This window comes from Xiphophorus couchianus, chromosome 4, assembly GCF_001444195.1.
Source record: "Xiphophorus couchianus chromosome 4, X_couchianus-1.0, whole genome shotgun sequence".
In the NCBI taxonomy this organism is placed as follows: domain Eukaryota; kingdom Metazoa; phylum Chordata; class Actinopteri; order Cyprinodontiformes; family Poeciliidae; genus Xiphophorus; species Xiphophorus couchianus.
The window spans coordinates 4,501,655-4,526,562 of NC_040231.1; the positions used below are offsets into that span (position 1 = coordinate 4,501,655).

Sequence of the window (24,908 nt, forward strand, 5' to 3'; positions counted from 1 at the left end):
AGCCTGAGCAGCTCTACAACTCAGCCAAATCCAATCACACGTCCCCTCTCTGTCTTATAGCTACTTACTTACATCTTTCTCTCAGCACATTCAAATCCACCCTTCTTTCCACCCACCTCCTCTGTTAACTGAGTTTTCACAATATGATAATAGCCTCCTCCCTGCGCTTCTTCTCTCCTCACCCTCAAAGCAAAAATGTCTTTTGAATGGAGACGTTTCTCTGAAGTTATTGCAAAAGCAGAAGTGTTTTTTTCCTCTTTTTGTGCCAAGCGCTAGGCAACATGGTGAAAGGTTTATTGCTGCTCCAGTTGGTGGAATACAACAAAGAAGAAGATTTCTGCCTAGACAGCAGTTTTCCTGGTTCCAGGAATGCTTTCATTGTCGACAAGTGGCAGAAGCTGTGTGATGAACTAACTCAAAGCTCAGTCTCTCTCCGCTGGTCTTCCCACCTTAATACTCCAACTCTAAAGATGCACAGCCTGCTCATCCAGCTGCTCTGTTCATTTGCCTGCTCCTTTTGTAGCTCTAGAATCCCGTTTCTTTCCTTGCCACTCGATTCAACAGAGAATACAGGTTATTCTCTTTAATAAAATGTGCTGAGAAAGGAATCTGTTGTCCGTACTTTGTTGCAAAGTTTTGAGTGCAGAAAGAGCTAAATATTACACCATTGGCAAAATTATTTTTCAATTGGCAGACATTAAATCCTAACAATTTTCACACATCAGTCAGCATTTGCAGCATCTCAAAGTTAGCAGGATTCAATACTTGAGGATGGAAATATTGGATATACAGCTTTATGATTTTTAAAGCAGTTCTTTTTAACATGGTAATATTAACAGAAACTTAATAAAGTAGGAATAAATCAGTTACAATGAGCCATGACAGTAATACACGAAGAAAAGATTTTTATTAAATGTGTTGATAAATAGCTACTGATGAATAAATATGACTTTTTCTTGAGGGAAATTATTCTGACAAAGACACTTTTAACTTAAATTTGTAGAATTAGTTAATTAACTGTCCGGTAGAGCCCAGTCTATGCTCAGTTCAGTATTTGCAGATTCACTAATGGACTGCAAATTATTTGTGGAAAACTGTTTGACTATTGGGACAGTTTAAGGAAAAGTAATGCAAAACTTAACAAATGTACACAAAAATGTCAAAAGTAGCATATAAACATAAAGACAGAACCTTAAATAATCTAGACAAATGGCTTATCAGCAAAAAACTATTCATTTTATGGGTTTGTTACACTTAATTAAAGCCAAACCAACAAACCGGGATTAGTTTTTTTTATCCCAGCCACTCCTACATTAAAGCAGAAATCTTGATGATAGCAGCCCCTCTTTTTTTAAATTTATTTTATTCACCGAAATACTTGCAATGCTTATGGTCAGCATCTTGGTAGAAGCTTAAAAAACTTATTGGAAATGTATACATTATTCAGCACAATCATGTTTAATGTATCTTGAACATTACATCACTTACCAAACAGAAATACTAAGTATGCATTGATTTCTCATGCTTTTATTTGTAATACTTTTTACTTTTTTTGTCATTTATTTTGTTTTGTAAATAAATAAAGATAATTTTTTTTACTCTTATCTTTCGATTTTTTTTTTTCATGTAAAGAACATGTGTGAAAAACTCAATGAGATGGAACAAAATAATATTTATTGGGACTCCTGTCTGCCAAAACTGCAACTTCCTCTGTAGTTTATCACTTTTGGCCAGAGATATTTATTGTAGTTGGTGTGCTGCCAGCACAACGTTTATTGTTGTTGTTTACCTTTCCTTTTTGTGCTTTCAGAAGTGTGAAGTGGATTTTCAACACTTCTCTACCATCAGATAGAATTTGTTTGAATGTTGTAGAGAGACGGCCTGCCAGCATCAACAGTGACTGACTGATCTGGTCTGTGGGGATGAGGGATGCGGCGCACCCTCTCAACCTTAGCTTAGTACCAGTTTCCACTCTCTGCTCCCTGGATTACTCCTGTGATTTAACTTACTGGCTGTGATTTCTTTAAGGGGAATGTTGTAGTTGTAGAACAACAAAAAAAATACAGAACATACTTTTACATCTAGAGTAACGTTAGTTTGTACAATTCAGAAAACATGGACAGGATTTTGTGTATATTATCCCAAAACACTTGAAATTGGAGTTTTATGTAGAAGTTTGTCAAATTGTTTTTGATCTCCTAGTTGCCTATTAAGTCCAAAGAAAACTTCAGAAAACTTCTATGAATTACAACTGTCGTACTTTTGCCAGATTAAACATAAATTGAAACAGGGCTGACACGATTAATTGGATTAATTGTGATTAAACGATTTTTCACAACCGTCAACTAACTTATTAGTCGATTAATTAACTGCAGTAACTCCAAAAAGGCTATTTATTGTACAAAAGGAATATACATTTTGCATATAAGCTAAAAACACCTTTGGACTGTAAATAAGTTTGAGCAAAAACTCTTCAAGTGTTTCTGACACCATCACTGTTCTTTGTTTGTACAATTGTAACATACAGAAACGTATAAAACAAAACAATCACTTAATAATTGACCCTTTTTGCACTGAAAATAATGAGCATTCATAATAATCCATCATATCTGGACCATAATTACCTTGGCTGAAATGGTTTATCGGTTACTAGGGATCCTTTCAACCATTAAAGGAATACAATTTTTTTAAGTATCAGTAAATTTCCAAGTTTTTTCTAGAAAATTTCTGAGATTAATATCAAAATTTGTGAGTTTTTATCTGCAAATATTTAGAATTTTTGATCTAAAAAATATCTTTACTTTTTCTAGAAACTTTGAGATTAACCTCTCAAGAGTTTTTTAATTTATTTATTTTTACGAACAATAACCCTAATACCTCATCATAGTTATCAGTGTAAGCAGATCTTCAGATTAGCAGTAACACCTCAGGAATCCATTCAAGAGTCAGACTCTTATTTGAGTTTCTCTATTCTACAGTAATTTGTGTAAGCCTCTCTAGATATGTAGTTGTCATGCAGAAATCTTAAATTTGGACATTTTCCATCCAAACTGAGCTTGTCAGAAGCATATGTAATTATTTAGAGAAATTGTAGTCAAAAATGCATTTAATCAATTTCTGAACCAGTATTTAGAGTTGTGTGAGAGAAACAAGTGTGTAAATGTTTTTTTTCTCTCTCTCTCTATGTATATATATATATATATATATATATATATATATAATGATCCCCCTGTATCTGACCATTTAAACCTGACCCAGTCATAAAGCCCACACCAAAAACTAGAGGGGGTCTCTGTCATACAATACTTTTATTCTGATAATGAACCACCTAACGCAGTCCATACTGTGAAAATGAGAATTGATTTTCTCCTGCAAATTGATCCGTATACCTCAAGCTGTGGTCACTTGTGGAAGTTGCACCTACCTGCTAATGCCTTTCCAGCATTGCGAGAACCTGAATCAAGGACAGCCAAACCTGTGACAACTAAATTGTAATCCTTGTGTGCAAACCTAGTCAGGTTTTCCAGGCCATTATCAAAAGGCGTCGGTCTGTTTTGCCGTTGTAGTATCTGCCTTATTTCCTTCTCCTGTACCAGAGATGAGCCTGAGAGGGCTGACCCTCCCTATTGAGCAGATAATTGGCTGTCAGCTACCCACCATAAAATAGCGATGTGACACTGGAGGTGAGGGAAAAGGACAGGATGATATACAGCTAGTCCAGCACTCTGAGGCAGGCATCCATCCATCCATTTTCTGTTCACCCTTGTCCCTAATGGGGTCGGGAGGGTTGCCGGTGCCTATCTCCAGCTACGTTCCAGGCGGGAGGCGGGGTACACCCTGGACAGGTCGCCAGTCTGTCGCAGGGCAACACAAAGACATACAGGACAAACAACCATTCACACACAAACACACACCTAGGGAGAATTTAGATAGACCAATTAACCTAACAGTCATGTTTTTGGACTGTGGGAGGAAGCCAGAGCACCCGGAGAGAACCCACGCATGCACAGGGAGAACATGCAAACTCCATGCAGAAAGACCCCGGCCGGGAATCGAACCCAGGACCTTCTTGCTGCAAGGCAACAGTGCTACCAACTGTGCCACTGTGCAGCCCCTGAGGCAGGCATTCATTTCCAAAACTTTTCTCTTACTGATGATGCCCCTGCATTTTGATGAAGACCACTTGTCACCAAAACAGCTTCTTCTCTGAGCTGTCACACACAATGTCTGAACCTTGCCTTCTGCCCAAAATCTTCATTTCAGTAAACAGTGTGCCATCATGTGACTCTCTTTGTTTGCTTAATACTCAGTGCTTTGGAGCTTCACAAGATCCCCTATTTTATTAATCATTAAATCTACAGTCACGTTACAAAGTGACGTCAAAATCCCAAAAAACTGCTCACCAATGACTACCTTTGGTTTTAGCTGTACAGTTGTCAACATAACGCCATAAATCTTAAATACATGTCTAATGTATATGTAAAGGAGACACAGTACTTTGCTATGACAACTGAATAATTAGATCCAAAGGTATCACATTTTACTGGTCAGTGAGAAGTTTTAATTAAGGACAAAAAGTGAGGAAGTGGGTAGCAGGTCTGCTATGCTAACTTGACTCTGACAACTGTAACATTTAGATGTGCTGCGGAATTTGGTGTGCTTCAGATGAGTTAATAAATAAAAATAAGGAGACTCACACTCCAACTCTGACAGATTATCAATAGAGGAGGTAATTAAGTTAAATAATTAACCACTTATGTGTTGATACGATCACCTGTCAATAATCGAAAAATAAACATCAAGCCTCAAAACATAAAACTGTAACTGACTGTTCTTTGTGTGGGAAATGTTTGTGTGTTTTTTGGTGTTGGATCCTGATACACTAGTGGACCTGTTGTCAGTCAGTTGCTATGGCAACGAGTATTTATGTAGCATACGGAGAAACAGGAAGAATCCGAGTGATTTTGAGTAGTTCAACAGTTTTTCTGCGATATTTTCCTCTCGACTGTAGAGCATTGCACTAACTTAGTAGTACCTACATCTCCAGGTTTAATTTTGTTAGCAAAAGTGTTCTACTGCGGCAGCGTGGTTATGGATAGCAAGTGAAAGAATGTATTTATTTTTGCCGTCCATTGTTGTAAGATTTCAGGAAGTAAACAATAACATGCAACTCGTCTAAATGCAGTGGCAGCATTTATGCTATTCTTCAGAAAGGCAACAGCAAAAGTTTGGATAAAGCTCCAGTCAGTTGGTTGTTCAAAAATAATTGAATACATTTTTGAAAATGGCGTCATCTGTTGAGTATTCAACACGTAATCACCAAATACATAATCACAACATAATACTTCAACCTTTTTTAATTCTGCACCTAAAAATGTACCATAGTATGAAAAAACTAACAAAATCTATATTGAAACTAAACAATAATTAACTGATAACTAATAAAAACTAGCAAACCCATTGTATAGACTTATTAAAACTAACTGAATCAGCCAAAAAAATCACAATGAAATAAAACATCAAGAATATTACAACCCTGATTGGCTGTAGCTTGAAAGACTTGTTTTTATTTATTTTTTTACCCCTTCCGGGGGTCTTTTGTGAGCTCTAGTGTCCCTTATATCAAAGTAGGCTGGCAGGAAAGGAGGAGGGAGAGGGGGGAAGACATGCGGCAAATATCGTTGGGTCCGGGAGTCGAACCCACGACGGCCGCGTCGAGGACTCAAGGCCGCCAAACATGGGTCGCGCTAACCCCTACGCCACCACGGCACGCCCGCTTGAAAGGCTTGTTGATGAAACGCAGGTGAAGATTTGTGGCGGTGATATAAATTCAAATTGTGAAGTGACAAGTAGAGATGGGATTTATGGAGATTAGATGAAAGGTATTTAACGCTGCAGTCATTAGTCACTTTATTATCCTGGTGTTGGGACTTTACATCCTCGACGTAAAATGTAATTGCTCCTAAATGTATTTCACAAAAAGAATCACTATCCAGTAAGAGTGCTGCATTACAATAAAACTTTGTGTATTAATAAATATCTGTCTATTTGTCCTAACTTCTGGTACGGCATATGGGCAGAGCAAAGTCATACCAGTTTGAAAATATGTTTCTTAAACTGTCCTACATGTAAATGTTTGCTGGTTTTGAGTAGTGTGTGACATTTTATGACCTTGTTATTACAAGTTTTATACTGTAGTTATTTTGCTATCATCATCATCATCATCTTCTTCTTCTTTTAAAACACTCTGATTGGTTGGCAACAGTTAAATTTGGCCATAGTGCTGCAAATATTTGCTCAAGCATTTGGAAATTGAATTACAGTTTTTCACTCAGTGATTTGTAAATGCATGTTTTGGTCCAAACACTAACCCACCCATTCACTTGTTATCTTATCATAAAACTTCATGTATTACAAGTTGAAAATGTTTTAGATTGTGCAATAAATGACTATTATATTCTGTAGCATTTTTTTTTGTTTGTTTCCCTGCAGAGACTTCCACAATAGTTTAATTTTCGCATCATAACAATCCCTTCATCAACACTGGCAGCTATGTCTTTTATTTGTATGAAATACAAACATTATTTTTCTTATTCTGAAAGCTGTAGATGCTCACAGTTGGAGTATTTCAGATCCATGCAGATGCCATTAGTATAACAACAGCTTTGCACGATGCTGCTTATGAAAGGATCATCAATAAAAGAAAGCCTGTGGAAACAGATAAGGCTCATTTTTTGTATTTTGCATAGAAAAAGCTCTAAAGGAGGCAAGCCAAATTTTTGTGTCCATCAGACTGAGCTATTCATAATAAACTTATTGCCTGCCAATAGTCTGCAGCTCTCCACCCCCTCTCATTAATGTTCTGTAACACAGGCATACAATAGCTACCATTAAATAGTTCATAAAATAAACACTAGCTGTGGAGTGGAGTTAATGTCTTTGATGATTATTTCATGAGTCAAATCAGGATAACAGTGTTTCTGCTCGTTCGGTGATTCCGGGTCTCTTGAAGCCCCGAGGAGGCTTCCATCAGTGGGAGAGGCGAAGCTGGAGAGCTCTCGTTCTCATTTTGCTCCTCGTTCGATGCAAATGATTCTTCTCCAGCTGACAAGTATCAGCGGCTCTGGCTCCAGGAGCATGATGAAGACAGGGTGTCAGGTCGGTGCCCAGCACAGGCACAGAGTGATGTATTCATTTAATTTCAGAGTGATGACATGCTGTATAAAGACTGCCGAACTGGCTGGTCATAGATGCGCTGATTCCACTTCTCTCTCTTCCTCTCTTCCTCTCTCACACAGATATGTGAAGAAGCCGCCACTCGTTTATGCATGCAAATGGGATTGGATGTTGTGGAAAAACATTTCCTTGTTAATTTAGTGTGTAATAATTGTTTTAGCGTTAACAGAGCCTGCTTTGTGGGGGGTTGATGTGCCGTCATTAGCTGAGCAGAACGGTTTGAGTTGACAAGAATGTACAACATACAATGTTCTTGTTGCCACTCCTGTTTGTTTTTGGACTTATATATGGTGGAAGACTTTGCCCATCTTTATTGCCATTGTATAAAAAAAAAAATTAAACCACAAGTAAATACAGCAAAAGCGGGTAACAAAGGTGTAAATGAAATCTCTTAAAAACTGAATGAAAGGAAAGTTTCTCTTTTATATATGGATCAAATATGCATTTATTGGAGCAGTATTATGTATTTTTTTAGTCTTACATCATGTTATGTTATTCCCTTATGAAAAACACACATGGAGTGTTGCCTTGATTCTTGATTCGCAGCAATTAGCCAACACTAATTGCTGCTGGCTGGGAAGTCTGGGTATTGTAGAACCCAGACTTAAAATTGCTGACACCTATTTTTTATTTTGCTTCTTTGTTTATTAGTTGAAGTATTATGATTTGTGCTCCTGCAATGATATATGTAAATAGAAAAAAGGAGAGGTGGATGAATGGATTTTCTGGAATCTTACAGTTCAGGTTACATAACATGGAAGTATGTCTTTACCAGAACATTTTTTTCTTTGTTCAAACTGGATAAAGGTTTCTGTTTTCAGGTCATTTATAGCCACCGGGAAGCTAAAATGTCAGGGCTGTTTGCCTGAGGCTTCTCATCTGCAGCTCACAGCGATTATCCAGCTTCTAATTTATCATGGATGAAAACGGTGAAGTGGAAGGACCACATGGTGCAACCAGAGCCAAAAGTCATACAGCTGCAGTGTAAATGTGAAGCATAAATGTGGAACACCAAAAAGTAGAAAATTTTTAAGAAACAAAAAATTTTGACATCTCAGAAATTTTCTAGAAGAAAGTCAATTTTCAACTTTTGAAACTTAAAAATTTCCAATTTTTTTCTTGCAAATTTTTGACTTTTTAAGCTCAGAAATTTCCACATTGTTTTCTATAAAAATTCCGAGATTATTTAAAACATTTTTAGTTTTTTGTTACAATTTACTCACTTTTTCTATCTACAATGGCCCTGATACTCTGTTGTACTGGAAGGATTTGTCTGCTTTTGTGAAACATAAAACGCCTTTATTGTGTATTACTATTGGACCACTACTTGCAACGATATTTTACTCTGGCAAAATTAAATTTTTATAGTTACTGAGTGCATATTTTCACCTTATTCAACTCTTTTTCTTTACCATTTCAACAAATTATTATTTGATTTAGTTTTGATGTAGTTTTATATAAAAAAAAGATTAGGTTTTATTTCATTGCCACTAGGGCACCACTTTTTTCAGAACAGACGCTGTGAATGTTTTATGATTTGAATGAAAACATTTAGTCAAATACGACGTGAGAGAATTTTTTCTTTCTCTCATTAAGCAGATAGTAATATTATTTCCAAGGAGAAAGAACCATCTAAATCTATCTACTTGTGTGCATCCATACAGAACTTAGATAATTCAGAAATGATGTTAATGAAATAATGAATGGATCTGTTTAGCGTAAGACCTTGTACACTGAAAAACTAAGGATTTGTCATCTCTTCTCTGGCCCTGCAGTTACTTTGAGCTGGAAAGCAGCGGAGTGAGAGAGGAGATCCGCTACCACTACCGCTTTAAGGGCAAACCGCGATCCGAGTCATTCCCCTACCGACTTGCTGACGGACAGTGGCACAAGGTCGCCCTCACCATCAGCACTTCCCACCTCCTGCTGCACGTCGACTGCAACAGGTAACGGCATTCAGAACAGATAATAGCTTCCACCAAAGGAAGCTTATTTTGTAAAGCTTATTTTTCCAAACCTCGCTCCTCTGAATTGACACATCTAATAAGCTGTCCGTGATTATCAAAGTAAATATTTGTTTGCTGCAGTGTCAGTGAGAATGACAGGTTGTTAACGGTGCTGAGGAGGAAGCGTCCTAGGACAAATTAGCACACAGTGAATGTGAGAGGGAGGTGGTATATTTGTATAACGTTCTGTATCTCTGCAGAGGATTGCATGTTCAACATGTTCAGCTGACAAAGATCCTTTAAGATGTGAAAGCTAACAATGATGTAATTGCCTCACCAGGTCTCTGGTAGGGACATTAAACTCTGTCACAGCTAATCTATAAATATGCAGTTTAGCTGTGACAGTTTTACTCATCCTCACATCTCTATTTGAGAGTTAGGAAGGTCTAGTTTCCCATTTTTCAGCTGCTGGACGTGTGTTCAATCAAGAAGGAGTGTAAATCATTGTAGAAATACTCTGTCACCTTTAGCCGCGTGATGCACTGGATGATTTGTCAATATTATTGATTTTTTCCCAGATGTCTTTTACGTTCATAAGGCTATTGTCTTCTAAATTAATTATCAAGCCAGAGTATATCTATAATACATTGAGGATATCTATGTGTGCTGAACAGAGGAAGATTGGATCAGGGTATTATTAGGTAAAACAGATCATCAAATAATCAAACAAAAATTGGAATAAAAATAAAACCTTTTTTTCCTACACTGCTCTTTAGAGGAGAGTGGAGGCAGTTCACTGTGTGATTGAATGGGTTGCTTTGGTGCTTAGTCTCACATGGTTTTGGCTGTCAGTGGTTTGAATGTAGGGGTTGAAACAGAGCTTAACTGTTCAAAGTGAAATCTCTGAGTCTGTTTATAAATTTTTCATTTAAACACATTTTTACTGAGTCTCGCTCTGATATGCCAGAGCGTTAGGTTTTATCTGCATATTAGAACTCTGCCGGGGTACATGCAGACCAGACCTCCTTGCTGCTATTTTGCCATGCATATGCACTTTATTTTTTTTATTTCATCATATTTTGCTGAAACTTCATTGTCTGCATGCTTTCGCCCTGCTGTCGGTTCACACCACAGATATGGGTTCAGTAAGTCCGTGAAATGCTCCTCACCCTAAGCACCCAAAGAAACTGGCAGAACTTTCAGATTTCTGCCCTCTTACAAAACACAACTAAAATACTCACAGCTGCATGAATATCTTACTGGAGGAGTCAGTAAGTAGAAAAATATCCAAACTTACTCGGATCTTGAAGATATCCATAAATGATGGAAAAATCTGTGGCTATAAAACTTTCTGTAAAAGTGTTTTACAGTGAAATATCACCTAAAATGAAATAAATATATTATTTAATATTGTTCGTTCCGCTTGTAATAATGTTGTGCCCTGTTCCAAGCTACTATGGAAGCATAAGGATTCTATATTCACTTTTTGTGTGTCTTGCAGTGTTTAATGATAAACAGAATACTTAAAGAATACTTTGTACCTATAAAATGGTAACCAAATTTATTTCATTTAGTATTTAGTTGGTTTATCCAAATATAAAGTATTAGTTTGTTTTTATTATTTGCTTGAGACTGGTTATAAGAAACTTCTACACAGTTCTTATATAAGTTGAATCGAAGGTAAGGACAGTGACGACATTTTTCTGCGATCGTCAGAGATTTCTTTCACCCTAATTCCAGCTGAGCAGCTCTAAGAAAGCGCAGTGCTTTAGACAAAAAGAGTGGGAGTTTAGTCCTTGCTTTTGTCAGCACATATAAAAATGATGGATAAAAAACACCTCAGTGGAGAACATTTTTAAAGATCCACTGGACTCTCAGCACCAAACGATGTCAAATTCTATTCACCATCTCATTCATATTACCGATACATGCACAGGAAATTATAACCTTTATGTGGGCTGATCTGTGAGGCTTTCCCTGTAAGATCAAAGTAAAGCAGATGACAGAAGACTTACCCAACTTCTGCCAGTTTTACAGGTCTGACATTACGACTCACCACCTTGTTGGCAGCCAGTCTTGTCTCAGATCTTGCATTTGTCCGGCCATATTCTTCATGAGTTTTAATAGAAGTGCAAAAAATGCATTTTGGCTGTTTCCAGAATAAGTCAAGTCACAATAGCTTTCATCTTTCAGGAAACAGAACTTTAATTATGGTGTGACAGTAGTTGTGTTTCCATTACCAATATGCACAAAATTTATTGTTAATGTCAAAACAACACTATTTTGCAATTGCGCTAATTTCATTAAATAAGCGCAATTAAAATCACACATGAATTGTTCATGAGATAAGTCATTAAATGCTGCCCAATCTTCATCCAACCACTTCCAGTCGTCTTCTTTGTCTTTCCCGCCAGAAGTAACAATTAGTTGTTGATCACATGACTTGTATGATGTGAAAACATTTTTCCATTGTATTTCATTTGTGAAATACACAGATTTTGATGGAGCTGATAAACCACAATATTTTATCAGAAAACCTGATCTTTTTTTTCTCTGTTTCCATTAATCAAATTTATTTTTCTCCTTCCAATTTACACAATTATATGGTCAATGGAAACACAACAGTGTTTTCTCCTCCTGCCAGTAAACATTTTCATATTTCACTCTGTCATACTGGAATGCATGTATAAATCTTATAGCCACTCTGTCAAAGTGCTCCATATGTTAGGTCATGGAAATATGTACACATAAAACATTGTAGACTTATGAAGGTAAAATTTAGCACCTCAATATATTTTGCTGATATATATTTACTGTCAGCTGATCAAAGGAGGATATGGTTATGCAGAAAAGATTTAAAATGAATTCTGATTTTCTGATCTCAACCTTTTATCCTTTGCTGCTAATTATTATTTTTTTTTTAATTTGTTGGAATAAGTAAAATAGACCGATAGAGTTACTGTATAAAAGCATAGCATCAATCCCTTTACACTATGAGGATGGTTTTATAGGTACAGACTAAAGATTGTTGACGTCCCAGAGTTGGAAGTTTCCAGGTTTTGATTTTTGTTGAGATTTTGAGGTTGATTAATCATCCCATTGAAAGCTTGACAGCTGTTTTCAGTCTTACTTTCCCCCAGGTTCCTGAGTTCAGCAGCTAAGTTAATTTGGCTTAACAAAAGTTTTGCAAAAAGAACAGGGAGAGAAAAACAGCCAGTTGTATCATGGCAAAACTCACTTTAATCTTAGGAATGTACTCTTCTTTAAAGCAAGTTGTCAGATACATCAGCCTTGAAATTTTAATTGGTCTGTTTTCTTCCCCTAACTACACTGTATTGATTTAGGCCACAAGGACTTTGTTTAAAGTTTGCCGACCAATGATTTTTCTTTTAATCGTCACAGTGACTATCTATTTTGTGTTGAGTTACAGTGCAGTGTTCAAACCCCAAGAGCATTTCAAAGTTTTATCTTACAGCAACATTGGTAGATTTGGTAGATAGTTTGACAGAAGAACACAAACTAGACATAACTGTGAAGCGGAAGGAAATGGGAAGTATTTTCTTTGTCCAATCAAACTGATCTTCAGCTTGTATTAAAAGGAAAGGAAATTAATCTGTTATGTCTTTAGAGGTAGAAAGCTGCTATACACATACATGATAAAACTAACAGCTGTAAATTCAGCATAAGGTGATTCTGTAAAGTTTTCATTTAGAGACTGAATGCATATGAATGGCATCCTTTTTATTTTTCTATTTGTAAAAAAAACAAACAAACTGCACTACTTTGTCTTGGCTTGTCTTGATATTTGTTGATGAAATGTGAAATAAGTTTGAACTATATAAAAATTTTGGAAGGAACTACATGCATAAATCATGCTGTCCTGACTTATGTTTACTAGATAATTTAAAGTTTGTGGGATATTTACTGATATAATCAGGTTCAATTAGGAGTCATTCTGCTGTTAAATTAGTATAGAAACTTTAAATAAAAAAATGTCAGTCATTACTCGGAATACTTGCTGCTCACAAGTATTACCTTTTCAGACTTTGTAATTTAGATAACGGGCAAATCAGCAGGAAGATTTTTGTACTTTACAGAAAATGCACAGATTGATCAAAAAAGTTAAATTGAAAGGGTTTTGTTATAAGCTGATTTAAGGTATGTTTGTTTCTTATCCAGAACTATTTATTGAGCTGAATTTGCAGTTTTTTCAGAGATACTGTAAAACATGCATTTATTAAACCTCACGATCCACTGAAATTTACATTCTTGTGTTTAATAGTCTTGGGTATAAGCACCGGCATATCCTCATTTATAAATCTATTCTTGGTCTGCTCCCATTATTTTACAGACCTACATCCCTTATGAAAGTACAGAAAGTTATGGTCTTTGTTCTGACGAATTATTCCTTTTATCTATTCCCAAAGACTGCACAGGACTGGGAATAAAGCCATTTAAATATGCTGCTCCTTCTGCTTACAATGAGCTGCAAACTCTCCTGCATTTTAAAAAACCTGTCTCACCAGATTAATTCCAGCACATGTGAACATATTGGAGTCTAGTATGATTGACCATTCTGCCCCATTTGACCTCTTGATGCCATGTGGATTGGAAATTTTGACATTTTGGTACTTAGTAGTTTGATATATTAAAATGTAAATATTGAAAACTTATACTAAAATCTACATGTATGCATTATTCATGTGCTGCGTCTGTTGTTGTGACCTGAACTGATAGTTTAGTTTCGGGAGATTTCAAACCTCAGTTTTCTGTTTCTTGGTTCAGTCAAGGTTAAATAGAAAAGAGCCAGACAAAACAAGTTACAGTGTAACCTGTTGGTAAAAACAGGTCGCTGTTTTTACCAACATAACGTGTGGAAACAGGTGCTGGGTATCAGTAAAGTTGTCATTTTGAATGTTAAAGAAATATAAAGCAGGTTTTAAGATGAATCATTTTCCTTAAGCGAGAAACCTGCAATTCTGTCTGCAGGCCGTGTGAAGCTGCTTGTGAAGGTTACCCCCGGGCATTCTGGGTTATATCTTCACAGAATTGCACTTTATTTTCATTCTCAAAGTCCTTCATTTTAAAATATGTATTTTTATAGATGACTCCATGTTTGTGCAGTAATGTAGTAATGCTTGAATGCATCTTCCACCATTTATTTAGTTGTTTTCTCCTACCAATGTAATCTAGAAAAAACTGAAACAATGAAGCAGTAGCAGGTTTTTGGTTGTTCATTCTGATCATGTGATTCTCTCTCCGAAGATTTGAAATTGGTTGATTAGAAACTAAAGAAATGGTGACATTATCTCCCATTTGACTCACTAGAATTTTTTTGGGATGTCTCTGCTTCCTATTTGTTGCTTTTGACACAAAACCCTCCAGCATTTACCTTCACCGTGTAGCTGTCATTTTGTTTGCGTGTATTTTGAGAGTCTCTGTGTTTAAGTGAGGGACTCTTACCCCGGGGTTGGGATGTTGACTCAAACTGAAGCTGGATCAGAAACAGGAGAGTTCATGGACATTTTGCGGCGTCATCCTCTCGGCTATCTGCCTGACATCCATCCTGAAAAAACACGACACAGATAAAAACATGTGTAAGGAGATGCTGTATGTGCCCAGTAAGGTCTTTGGCTGAGACAAAGCCTGTCATATAACATAAAAACAATGGGAAAGAAAAACTCTCCAAAATGAAGTGACGGAAAATGTGCACTTTAGGGTAAAACTGAAGGGGTAGTTGCAGATAAATTATTTGCTTCAACTACAAATCTGCTTTTAACATAGAATGAAAACCCTGACTGATAATAATAATAATAATAAAAAGCATGTTTTCTGGATTGTGGCTTACTTAGATTCACACACCACTGCAGATCTCCTCTGTTTTAAAGACACATTTCTTCCACTTAAAGCAGATAGCTAAACTTAAGCCCATCTTGGCCAGATCTGACCTTGACAAAATAGTTCATGCCTTCATTACAACCCAACTTGATTATTGTAATGCACTTTATGCTGGGGTCAGTAAGGTCTCTCTTTCACTGCTGCGGCTTGTTCAGGATGCTGCGGCTCGCTTCTTAGCAGGAACTCGTAGGTTTGAACACATTTCACTGGCTCCCTGTGTGTCGAAAATCATTTTAAAATGGTCTTGTTCACTTAGAAATGCCTACATGGATTGCATGGATATGCAGCTCCATATCTCTGAGTTACTTGAACCTTATTTTCCTTCCTGGGCACTGAAATCATCTGATCAGATGCTTTTGGTTGTCCCGAAACCTCCAAAAGTTTAGGAGCCACAGGTTAAAAAGCACAATTTTCCCTGAGCTTCAGATAGTAGACAAACATTTTTGCTTCAACTTTTTAAATCTCTTTTAAAAACACATCTGTTTCACTGGCTTTAATACAGTTTGAGATGTCTTTCTGATAATTACTCAACTTGTGGTCTGTTTTACTGTTTAATATCTCTAAGTTTTGTTATGATTAATTAATTACAATGTAAAGAATCATCTTTGCATGATCTCGGAGCTGTCTTCATGAATGACTAGAACTACAAATAACAATTATCCAAATTTCTTGAGCAGTTTATCAATCCTGCCACTATCAAAATAATCTCACCTAGCAATGAACAATCCACATCCTTAGCCCCAGTACATACAATACAAGCTTCATGTTCCTCGTATTTATGGTTTAGTGCTTCTTGAACTTCTTTTAGTGTCCAGCAGGGGAGAGGTGCAGACACCTCCAAATTGTGCTTGGATTGCAGGCATTTTACACTAAACATGAAGGTGAAATTCAGGATATTTAGCATTTAATGCACATGCTTTAGAATGACATTAAGATGTTCTTGTAAAGTCATTAAGAAAATTGTAAGGCAGCCTTTTCTCTTTAACATGTTTGTTAGTTCTGCAGCCTTCACTTAAACTTTGCACCCGTCTCTCGCCATCTTATTCTATGCTTTTGCTCATGTGGTGGGTTAACATAGCTTTTACAAATTTCTGCTTTCATTTGTAGAAAAAAAAATTGTTAAAATTTTAGTGTGGTTTTAATTGTTAATTTCCTTTTTTGCTTGGTGAAATAGAACAACACATGATAACTATACAACATAAAGCTATAGGCTGTAAATATAGAAAATGCATGTCTGCAGAGAGGCCTGTGCCTAAAGTTGGAGCAATGTGTTGGGGATTTGTATGATCTGGTGATCTGGAGGGTTATAAAAGAAAGACGGTGTTCACAGTTCTTGGAAAATCTTTCTGTCAGCTTTGATGCTCTATAGATCGGTGCACAGATCTGTATCAAGGGCTTGTTTGAAATTAAATCCTCCTTTTTTTCAGGTAAATCTGTGTCACAGTATTTGCTCAGGCATTTTTAAAGGCTGCAAATGCCAGTAAATTCACTTCAATTGTTTAGTTAAGTGGTTATGTGGTACCTGTTGCACATAATACTCCTACTATCTTTATTTTGGTCACACAACAATTTTCCAGGTTGTGGTTTAATCACAGCTAGGAGGTGACATAATAGACACGGGTCATGTGAATGTAATAGGGCTTTGTGAAAATGCTATTAGTCTTTAAGCTGTCATCACCTCTGCATTAGATAGTTAATTAGATTGTGGTGTGATGATTTAAATAGAAAACGTACCAGGTCCATAGTCTAACATTAATCATCTCATTTAAACTTGGTGCAAACCAGAAGCTGTTAAGGCATTTCTAACTGTTTCCACACTTCTCAGCTCTGTCTTTAAGTAAAGGCAATTAGTTCTTATGTCTCTGTTCCAACATAGCAAGATTTTCCACTTACAGCTCTCTTTCTAGCTCAAGGGAAACCGTAAGAAATTTCCAGGACACTCTAGCTAAAATCCCATAAAGTCAAGTTTGAGTTTGATATCATAAACCATCTTCAAATTAAGTTGTGTCTGAAACACAAGTCAAAAGCCAGACATCACCTTTTACTGTCGCAAATTGCTTGCTTTTCCATTGTTTGCTCTAAGCGTCACATTGTGGCTGCCTGGAAGTGACCCGAAATCAAATATTCCAGTAATGGATCCAGATTGCTCGGGGGAGGCATCGTAGTTGGAACCTCCTGACCTCGGTGTTTCATCCCAGACATGACTAATTATGTACCTGTGTGTGTACTGTCTGGTCCTCTTTTCTCCTCTGGATTCATTCTCATCTTATCTGACACCATTCAATCTCTGCATGTAATTATGTTTCTCTTTTTCATTGATTAATCTGGCTTGCCTCAGAACTCATCAGCGTATTCATAAAGATTATTTTCTTTTTTTATTTGCCACGGTAGTAAATGACCAATCGGTTACAGTGCTCTACTAAATGGTATTACAAGTGTGGCAAAACTGAATTTAATGTTATTGGCCCTTTTAACTTTTTGTACATCTGAACTAATTCAGTTGTTTCATGCCTGTGATTTTCACTTGGTTCTTAAATGAAGCTAATGGAACATACCACAGGAAGTGATGTTTTCAATCTCAGATTTAAATCTGATTAAAGCTCTAACCAGTTCTACCAGATAAAAAACTGAATTGGGTAGCACTTTATTTGAAGCGCACAAGACTGACATGATACTGTCATAAACATAGCATAACTGTGATGAAGATGAAGAAATCTTCATGAATATTTATGACTGTTGTCATGAAGTGTCATTCAGTAAATAATGTCACTTTTAATGCAAAGTTCCATTACAACTTGCATCAAAAGTGTCATAATTTACTGAATGACATTTCATGACAACAGTCAAACATTCATGAAGATGACTTCATGTCCACAACAGGTTCAACAGAGAATAGTTCCTCAGTAAATGAGATTTCAGACATTATTTAAAGAGTAAGTGTGCAAAAATCTAGAGACCTTATTATTTTATATGGGAAAGATTGACAGAGTTTCAGTTTAGTTGAACTCGACCTTTTGGTGCTTGTGTTTGTACGGTTTAAAAGGCCTTATTAGTTATAAAAATAAATATTTAATTAGAGATGGTGCTGTTTACTGGTCTCACACGTAAATCATAAACTTTATTAGTTGTTAACCAATATTTTTAAAGTTTCTTTGTTGAGAACTTAATTTTGAAGTTTTCTAGCTTTTAAAAGGGAATCAGAGTAAAAGCGACTGGAATTTTAGTCACTTTTATTATTTAATGAAATTAGTATACAACATTGGCAAAAATTATCTGTTTTTTATAAGTTTTAAATCCTGGGAAGACAACAAATCTCAACACCACCAGCCATGGTATTTTGCAGAACACTCATAATTAATATAACAGAATACCTTAATTATTAAAAAAACACATCAACACACTGCTGTGCAATTGCCAAAGGACACATTGTTCTAAAACAATAAGGAGATTTTGGACAAAATGATGTATAAGTGATTCAATGTGGCCTTAGTTTCTGGTAAATTAATGTCACTCTTTAACAAAGTTGCACATGCTGCATCAAAAAGGTCTGCTTTGTTCTGAACGAGCCCTCAAATATGAGTCAGAATACATAAGCTTTGTTTTTCATGCTTCATACAAAGAAATTCCCAGAAAATTTGATCAATACACAGATTTTAAAAAAATCCTGTTCTCTCTGTTCTTTATACAAAGAAAAAAACTGTTTACCTGTCCAAATGATAACCTGATTCCTCTCTCTCTTTCTCTCTCTTTCTCTGTTTCTTTCTTCCCAGAGCATTTTGGGTTCATATCAGTAAACAACCCACACATTCAGAAATAATGACATATACTCAAATGAACAAACATTTCATGCTCAATTCGCATAGTGTGAAAATGGCTGTACTATGCTCCATCATACAGAATATTATTTTCTTTTTCCCTCACATCCACCTGTCATTTTAAATGTATTTTCCTGGTGCATACTTATAGGTCATTTCCCTCCCACACACACATTGTGTCAGTTATTGCTGGCAGTTATAATGCTGCAAAGACAAGGTCAAAAGCCCACAGAACTGTAACATGTCATTGAAATCTCTACATTTCTCCTCTTGGAAACCTGGAAGCTGTTCACACACCCAGATTATCCTTTTTGTTTTGGAAGGGAATAGTTAGTTGGAGTTAATTGCTCCATCTGTTCACCATGTTGCTGTCCATTACTTGAAAGTCATTTTATTAGTAGAGTGGTTGGCTTTTCCCAGAAGCCTTTGCTGCAGTCTTAAATTTTTAGCTCCTGCTGCTGTTTTTGTGCTTCTCTCTGGTTTCTCTTCCTATTTGGTACCCAGCGCTGCCAGGCCTCTGCATGTGTGATCTTTAGATGTGATATGAAAGTCAACCTTCAAGGAGCACTGAGTTAAAAGTAAGTTGTTTCTCCTTAAAGGCTTCTCCTTTAGGGGTGCAGAACAAAAATATGCTCAGACAAAAGCAACCAATAACAAAAAGCAACCCATCAGAGCTTCTTATTCATTATTTTAATATCATGAAAATGCAGAATAGGCTAAACAAGTGAAACTTTTGTAGATACACAACCTTGAATCTTATTAAAAATATAATTTTCTAGTGGGCGATAAAGAGGACATTACATTAAACTAAGTGCTAATTTCAATTGTTTTCAATATGCACATCATGTTTTAGATTTTCCTGCTTAGATTTAACAGATTAGGTTCCTGTTTTGCCCTGCTAGTGCAGCTGAAGAGGACACTGAAAATCAAACTGGGACAAAACGGACCCTTTATTTTACTATGGTGCCTTTTAGAGACATTAAGAATACAATTATGGTTGGATAACAACTCCTATCACAAGGTTAATTTTCTCTTTAAGTCTTTTTTTTATTTAAAAAGTGTCTCTTTTATATGTTGTCATGGAAACAAGTAAGAAATTATCATGCTATCTAGCTCATTTACAAGACATGCCTTTGTCTTGATTCAAGCACAATCAAAGAGAGAATATCCAGCAGTGATGATGTGTTCATAAACAGAGAGGTAATGAAACCTCAAAGGTTTGGATGTTATGGAAATATTACTTTTCTTTTTCTTTCTTCAGTTTTAGCTCCTGAATGTTTGATCCAGTAAGTTTTCAACAAACATTGCAAAATTCTCAGCTTGTCCTTAAGGAGAAATTTACATAGAAACATGGTAGAAATAGGAGGAAGTGTCCAAAATGGAAAATAAAATGCAATAAATATTAACAAAAATATTTTAAAATGCCTATTTTGTAAATCCAAAGAATACAAAATTTAAAAACAAGCTTAAAAGACATGGTCTAATAACTTGTAACATTTTCTTTATAGTTTGTTGCTTTGTGATTAACTATTATTTACTCCAACACTAAAAATATTAAATTAAAACCAAGTAAAATGTATAACACCTGCTTGACTAAGAGCATGAATAATGAGACAATAAGCAAAAATAAGTTCAAGTAAAAAGGTTTGTCAGAAATCATAAACTAATGCAAAAGTTAAATTTACTGGTTTTATTCAGCACCTAGGAAAATATTCATTCCCCTTCAGTTATTTTACATTATGTCACATTACAATCACAAATCATTTTTAATTTGAAATATTTGTCTGATTATTCAAGGTTTTTTATCTTATTATTAAATGGAAGGGAAAGGAAATATGCTTGAATTTATTTTTTCCTAAACACAAATTTTAACTCATGAAGATCTTGAATGGCTATCACTGAGTTTCTACTGCTACTAGATTACAGACAGGAATATAAGGAGAGGTTCTGTCCTGAGTTTGTTTTTCTCTCTAAATTGATTGGTTCCCCAGATATTCTTGCTTCAATAAACAGTCAAAAGTTCAGGGTAGCTGATGATGAAATAACCCTTACATTCAGTACGTTCTTGTGAAGTTGTTTGCCTGGTTTGCTTAGAAAAACAAGAAAAACTTTGACCGACTGGCAACCTTTGTCTCATGACCCTGAAACCTGCAACAGAATTTAGTTTGTGGGCAAAGAATTTTTAGATTTATAAATTATTATACAACATTAAGCCAGAGTCAAAAAATTTTATGTTGGGACATTTGCATATAAAGCCTGTCTAAGGACTGAGTTGCTGTTTCATTACCTCACTTTAAACTATTTGGAACAAATGCATTTCTGGGATATCTTGTCATGATGACTAAGATAACTAATATTGTATCATTTGACCTTTTGTTTGTACAAGTTTTTATGTGATGGACAAATCTCTACCAGCAGTCTAGTGCACATAACCTCCACAGAAAGTCAAAATTAGCTACCCTTTACTTGTTGGCTCTAAGGAAGCCTATGTAGAGCAGAGAGGGGCAATCTTAGCCTCTGGGGTTCTGTGGACTGTATATTTATTCAGATCTGCTCTCACAGATCAAACTGACACTTTTTTGTTCTTACACCATGTCATTCATGTTTTAAATAATTTGTATTGGAGCTTGGAGATATCCAAAATATGTGGGACACTAGTCCTTAAGGAAGAGACTTCTTCACCCCTGTTATAGTCTTTGGTTCCTCAGTAGTTGGGATGTGGTTTTAAAGTCACGTGTAAGTTTTTCTTGCTGAGGGGACTGGCGGTAAACTCCAGACTTTACATACATCATGTGGAGTTTCTGATGACTTTCTCAGCTGCAGGAACAATAATAAGAAGGGGACTGCTTGAAACTGTGATAACACTTTTTGTTTCTGTCTGAGTCCTTCTATGTTTGAGTGACACACATCCCCACCCACCAGAACCTGAGTGCTTTCAGAGTGAGAAGTCTTTGATAGATTTGATCAATGAGGTTGGAGTTTTCCTGTCAGGCTGCAGCTTAATGACTATTTTTAGCCTTTTGTTTTTGCATCTGAAACGCTATAAAGGTTACATTAGTTTTGCGCTGTCCATCCACTATATTACACAGTTACAATAACTGCAATCAGAGCATTATGTAATCAGCTTTTGTCTTTCCTGCCAATGCAGCCTCTGCCAAACCTTTGAGTAAATATTCTTAATGTGATGTTTCTCTCTGTGTCTAATGGTGTGAGGGCTCATTTGATGAGTAGTAGACAACAAGCTCTGTTTCGAGGTAATTTTCTGTGGAATATTAGTGCCTCAGCTACCTGGTTAAAATCACACAGTTTTGTTTGGCACAGATGGCCATGCAGTTTAGTAAACCAATGTTTGTATCCGAGTGATCTCTGCGACATCCAGTAATTTTATGCCTAACTAGGGGCCATCATAATTAATCACAGAGTTCATTAGAGGTATTTTCGGTCAGAACAATAAGGAGGTGATATTTCATACTATATGTTTTGTGCCCTCTTCTTCTTCTTCTGGAAAGTGTAGTTATATGTGTAATATTTTTGTTCTATAATTATGGATAGAGGCCAGTGGATACTGGGTTCATCCATATTAGAGTAGCAGATTCAGGTTCCGCATAACAACGTGTTATTGCAGAAGACTTTACGTGGCCTGAATTCACCAGGAGCTTTGCTAACAATGCGTACGGATCCACATTATTCACCTCATTTGGCCCATAAATCATCCGGAGACATTAATGTTTAAGACGTAGTTATAGCCAAATAGGCCACATTTGTGACTCAAAGAGGGGTTGCTATGGGTTTCATTAGCAATGAATTGCCAACAGCCAGTGTTTTTCTTTTTCCTCTTAAACCTTCAACTCCCTCTTGCACGTTGCTACCCTGAACACATTTCCACAGATCACATTGCGTCGGTGTGTGTTTTATTATGTAAAGACCTGCTTTCAATTTTTTAGCCATCCCTGTTGCCTGTTTTGACCTTGATTTTTTTTCTCCTTCTCTCTGTAGTTGTGCTAAATGTTTTTCTTTTCTAATAAGATTTTTAAAAAGTTGATGACCAGTTTTGATCTCTTTTGCAATAAATTGTGCATGATATAAATCATGCATGAGTTCAAAGGAATGTCTGCCCTTGTGATACTTCTAAAAGTTTGCATTTAAAACATGAGCAAATAACCAAAATATTCTTTGCTTTGCTTATATGTGAACTTTAAAACTTTAAAAGCCTAAGCTGACATAAAAAGGAGACAAACCTCTCATTACAGTCAATTAGGAATATTTGATCAATTTAAATAAAGCAAATGTTGAAGTACAAAATATTTTTTTCCAGTTGGGATGTTTAAGTTAAATTTAATGCAATGACTCAAAAGCATTAAAGGATAAAGAAAATTAGAGAGATACTATTAGACATTTCCATAACAAAGGTTTTAGATGTGGAGGTATTCACAGAAATTGTCTGAACTGAGAAAACGATTTAACCTGAGGGACTGGTTGACCCACTGTTGTTCCTGAACAGACCAACCAGCGAGCAGTGGGGCAAAAGACGTTGTTAAAGTTTTGTGTACTTAACATTTTATATATTTGAAGCACTTTGACTAAGATGTTACCTGGAATATTACAAAAGAAAATTGCAATTTTGAGAGTATTTGATTGTAGTTGTACTATTTAGTGCAGGGTTGTCCAAACTTTTTGTCACATGTGGAAAAATTGACAGCCCCCAAAAAAGTGAAATGAAGTTCTTAAAATAAAATCAACCAATCAAAGTTGGTTTTTGTAGAAAAGGGATGTTATGCATTGGAGATCCAAAAATCTTAAAATGATTTTGCATATTTTCTGTATTTTATTTAGGTGTGTAATTCTTTTGGGCTTGTTTAAACAAATCTATTATGTTTATAAGAAAAATATTTGAGTCACTTTCGTTCAAAACACTTGTAATATATAGCAAAGTTTAATAAATAAATAAAAGCTGAAACATAGTTCTGCTTATAGAAGCTTGGTTATTTAAATATAAATACTTTTTGTTGTACTTAACATTTTTCCAATATTTTCTGCAATTGAACCCTGATTAAAGGACAAATTTGTATAATTCTTGAAAGTTTGGGGCCACACTAAATCACTCCAAAGACCACAAATGGCCCCCAAGCCACATTTTGGACATCCCTGTATTTTAAAGTGAAATGGAACCTCTTTAGATGGATTTTTTTATCAACTATTTTTCTTTTTTGTGATTAATTTTTTTTTACTATTTCATGAAAATTGTGGTGAAAAAATGAAGCTATTTTAAAGATGGGTTTGCATGTAAATGTGCAACATACCTGAGAAATGATAGTGATGCTGTTTCATGTTCTAGTGTGAAGTTCAATGTAAGCAATGAAGTGTTTATTTTATTTTTTTACTTTTCACTAATGAAAAAAGGTAGATGTTGTAAAAGCTCTCCACCTTAAAGAATCCACTAGTGGTGCTTTTATATCCAGCAGCCAGAAAATGACATTCTTACTTTGCTCATTAAAAAAACCAGTCAGCTGGAAGGTACATTTCTTTTTCCCCTACCTGCTAAGCAGCTCATGAGCCTGGCCAGCACTATCATTATGATAAGAAAAAGGCTGTTGTAATAGAATGGTACATTAGATTAATGACAGATTTGTAAAGACACTGAACTTCATCAGATAAAATGTCATCTCGCCTTCCTATATGTTTTGCTGTTCAGTAAAATGAAATGATGTTTTAATATAAATGTGATAAAATGTAGTGACACAGGTCGTGGTCAAACCATGCATGAACAATTCGAAACCATACCCCGAATGAGGAATTCAGGTGTAACGTTTTAATTTCCTGTGAAGGGCAGAGCCAGCACCGCTCAGCAGAGCAGCAGCCATTCATTACTTCATTACCTGGCAATGCCCCTGCCAAGAGAAGGGTTAGGCTCAAAGAATAATAATGAGTTGAAATCAGGTTAGCAATGCCGCACGATACCTTCCGTAACTTTGACATTGTTGGCATTAGAAGGTTTTATGCTTGAGATACAGTT

General features: G+C 35.9%; 1 protein-coding gene across 1 annotated transcript in view; it reads left to right on the plus strand.

Annotated features, from left to right (window-relative positions):
• The window catches only part of LOC114143248 (protein kinase C-binding protein NELL1), a 237,297-nt gene that overhangs the window by 39,746 nt on the left and 172,643 nt on the right, over positions 1-24,908 (plus strand). The window contains exon 7 of the mRNA XM_028015109.1: positions 9,012-9,182. Within this exon, the coding sequence (XP_027870910.1) occupies positions 9,012-9,182 (171 nt within the window). The remainder of the gene's footprint in view (positions 1-9,011; positions 9,183-24,908) is intronic.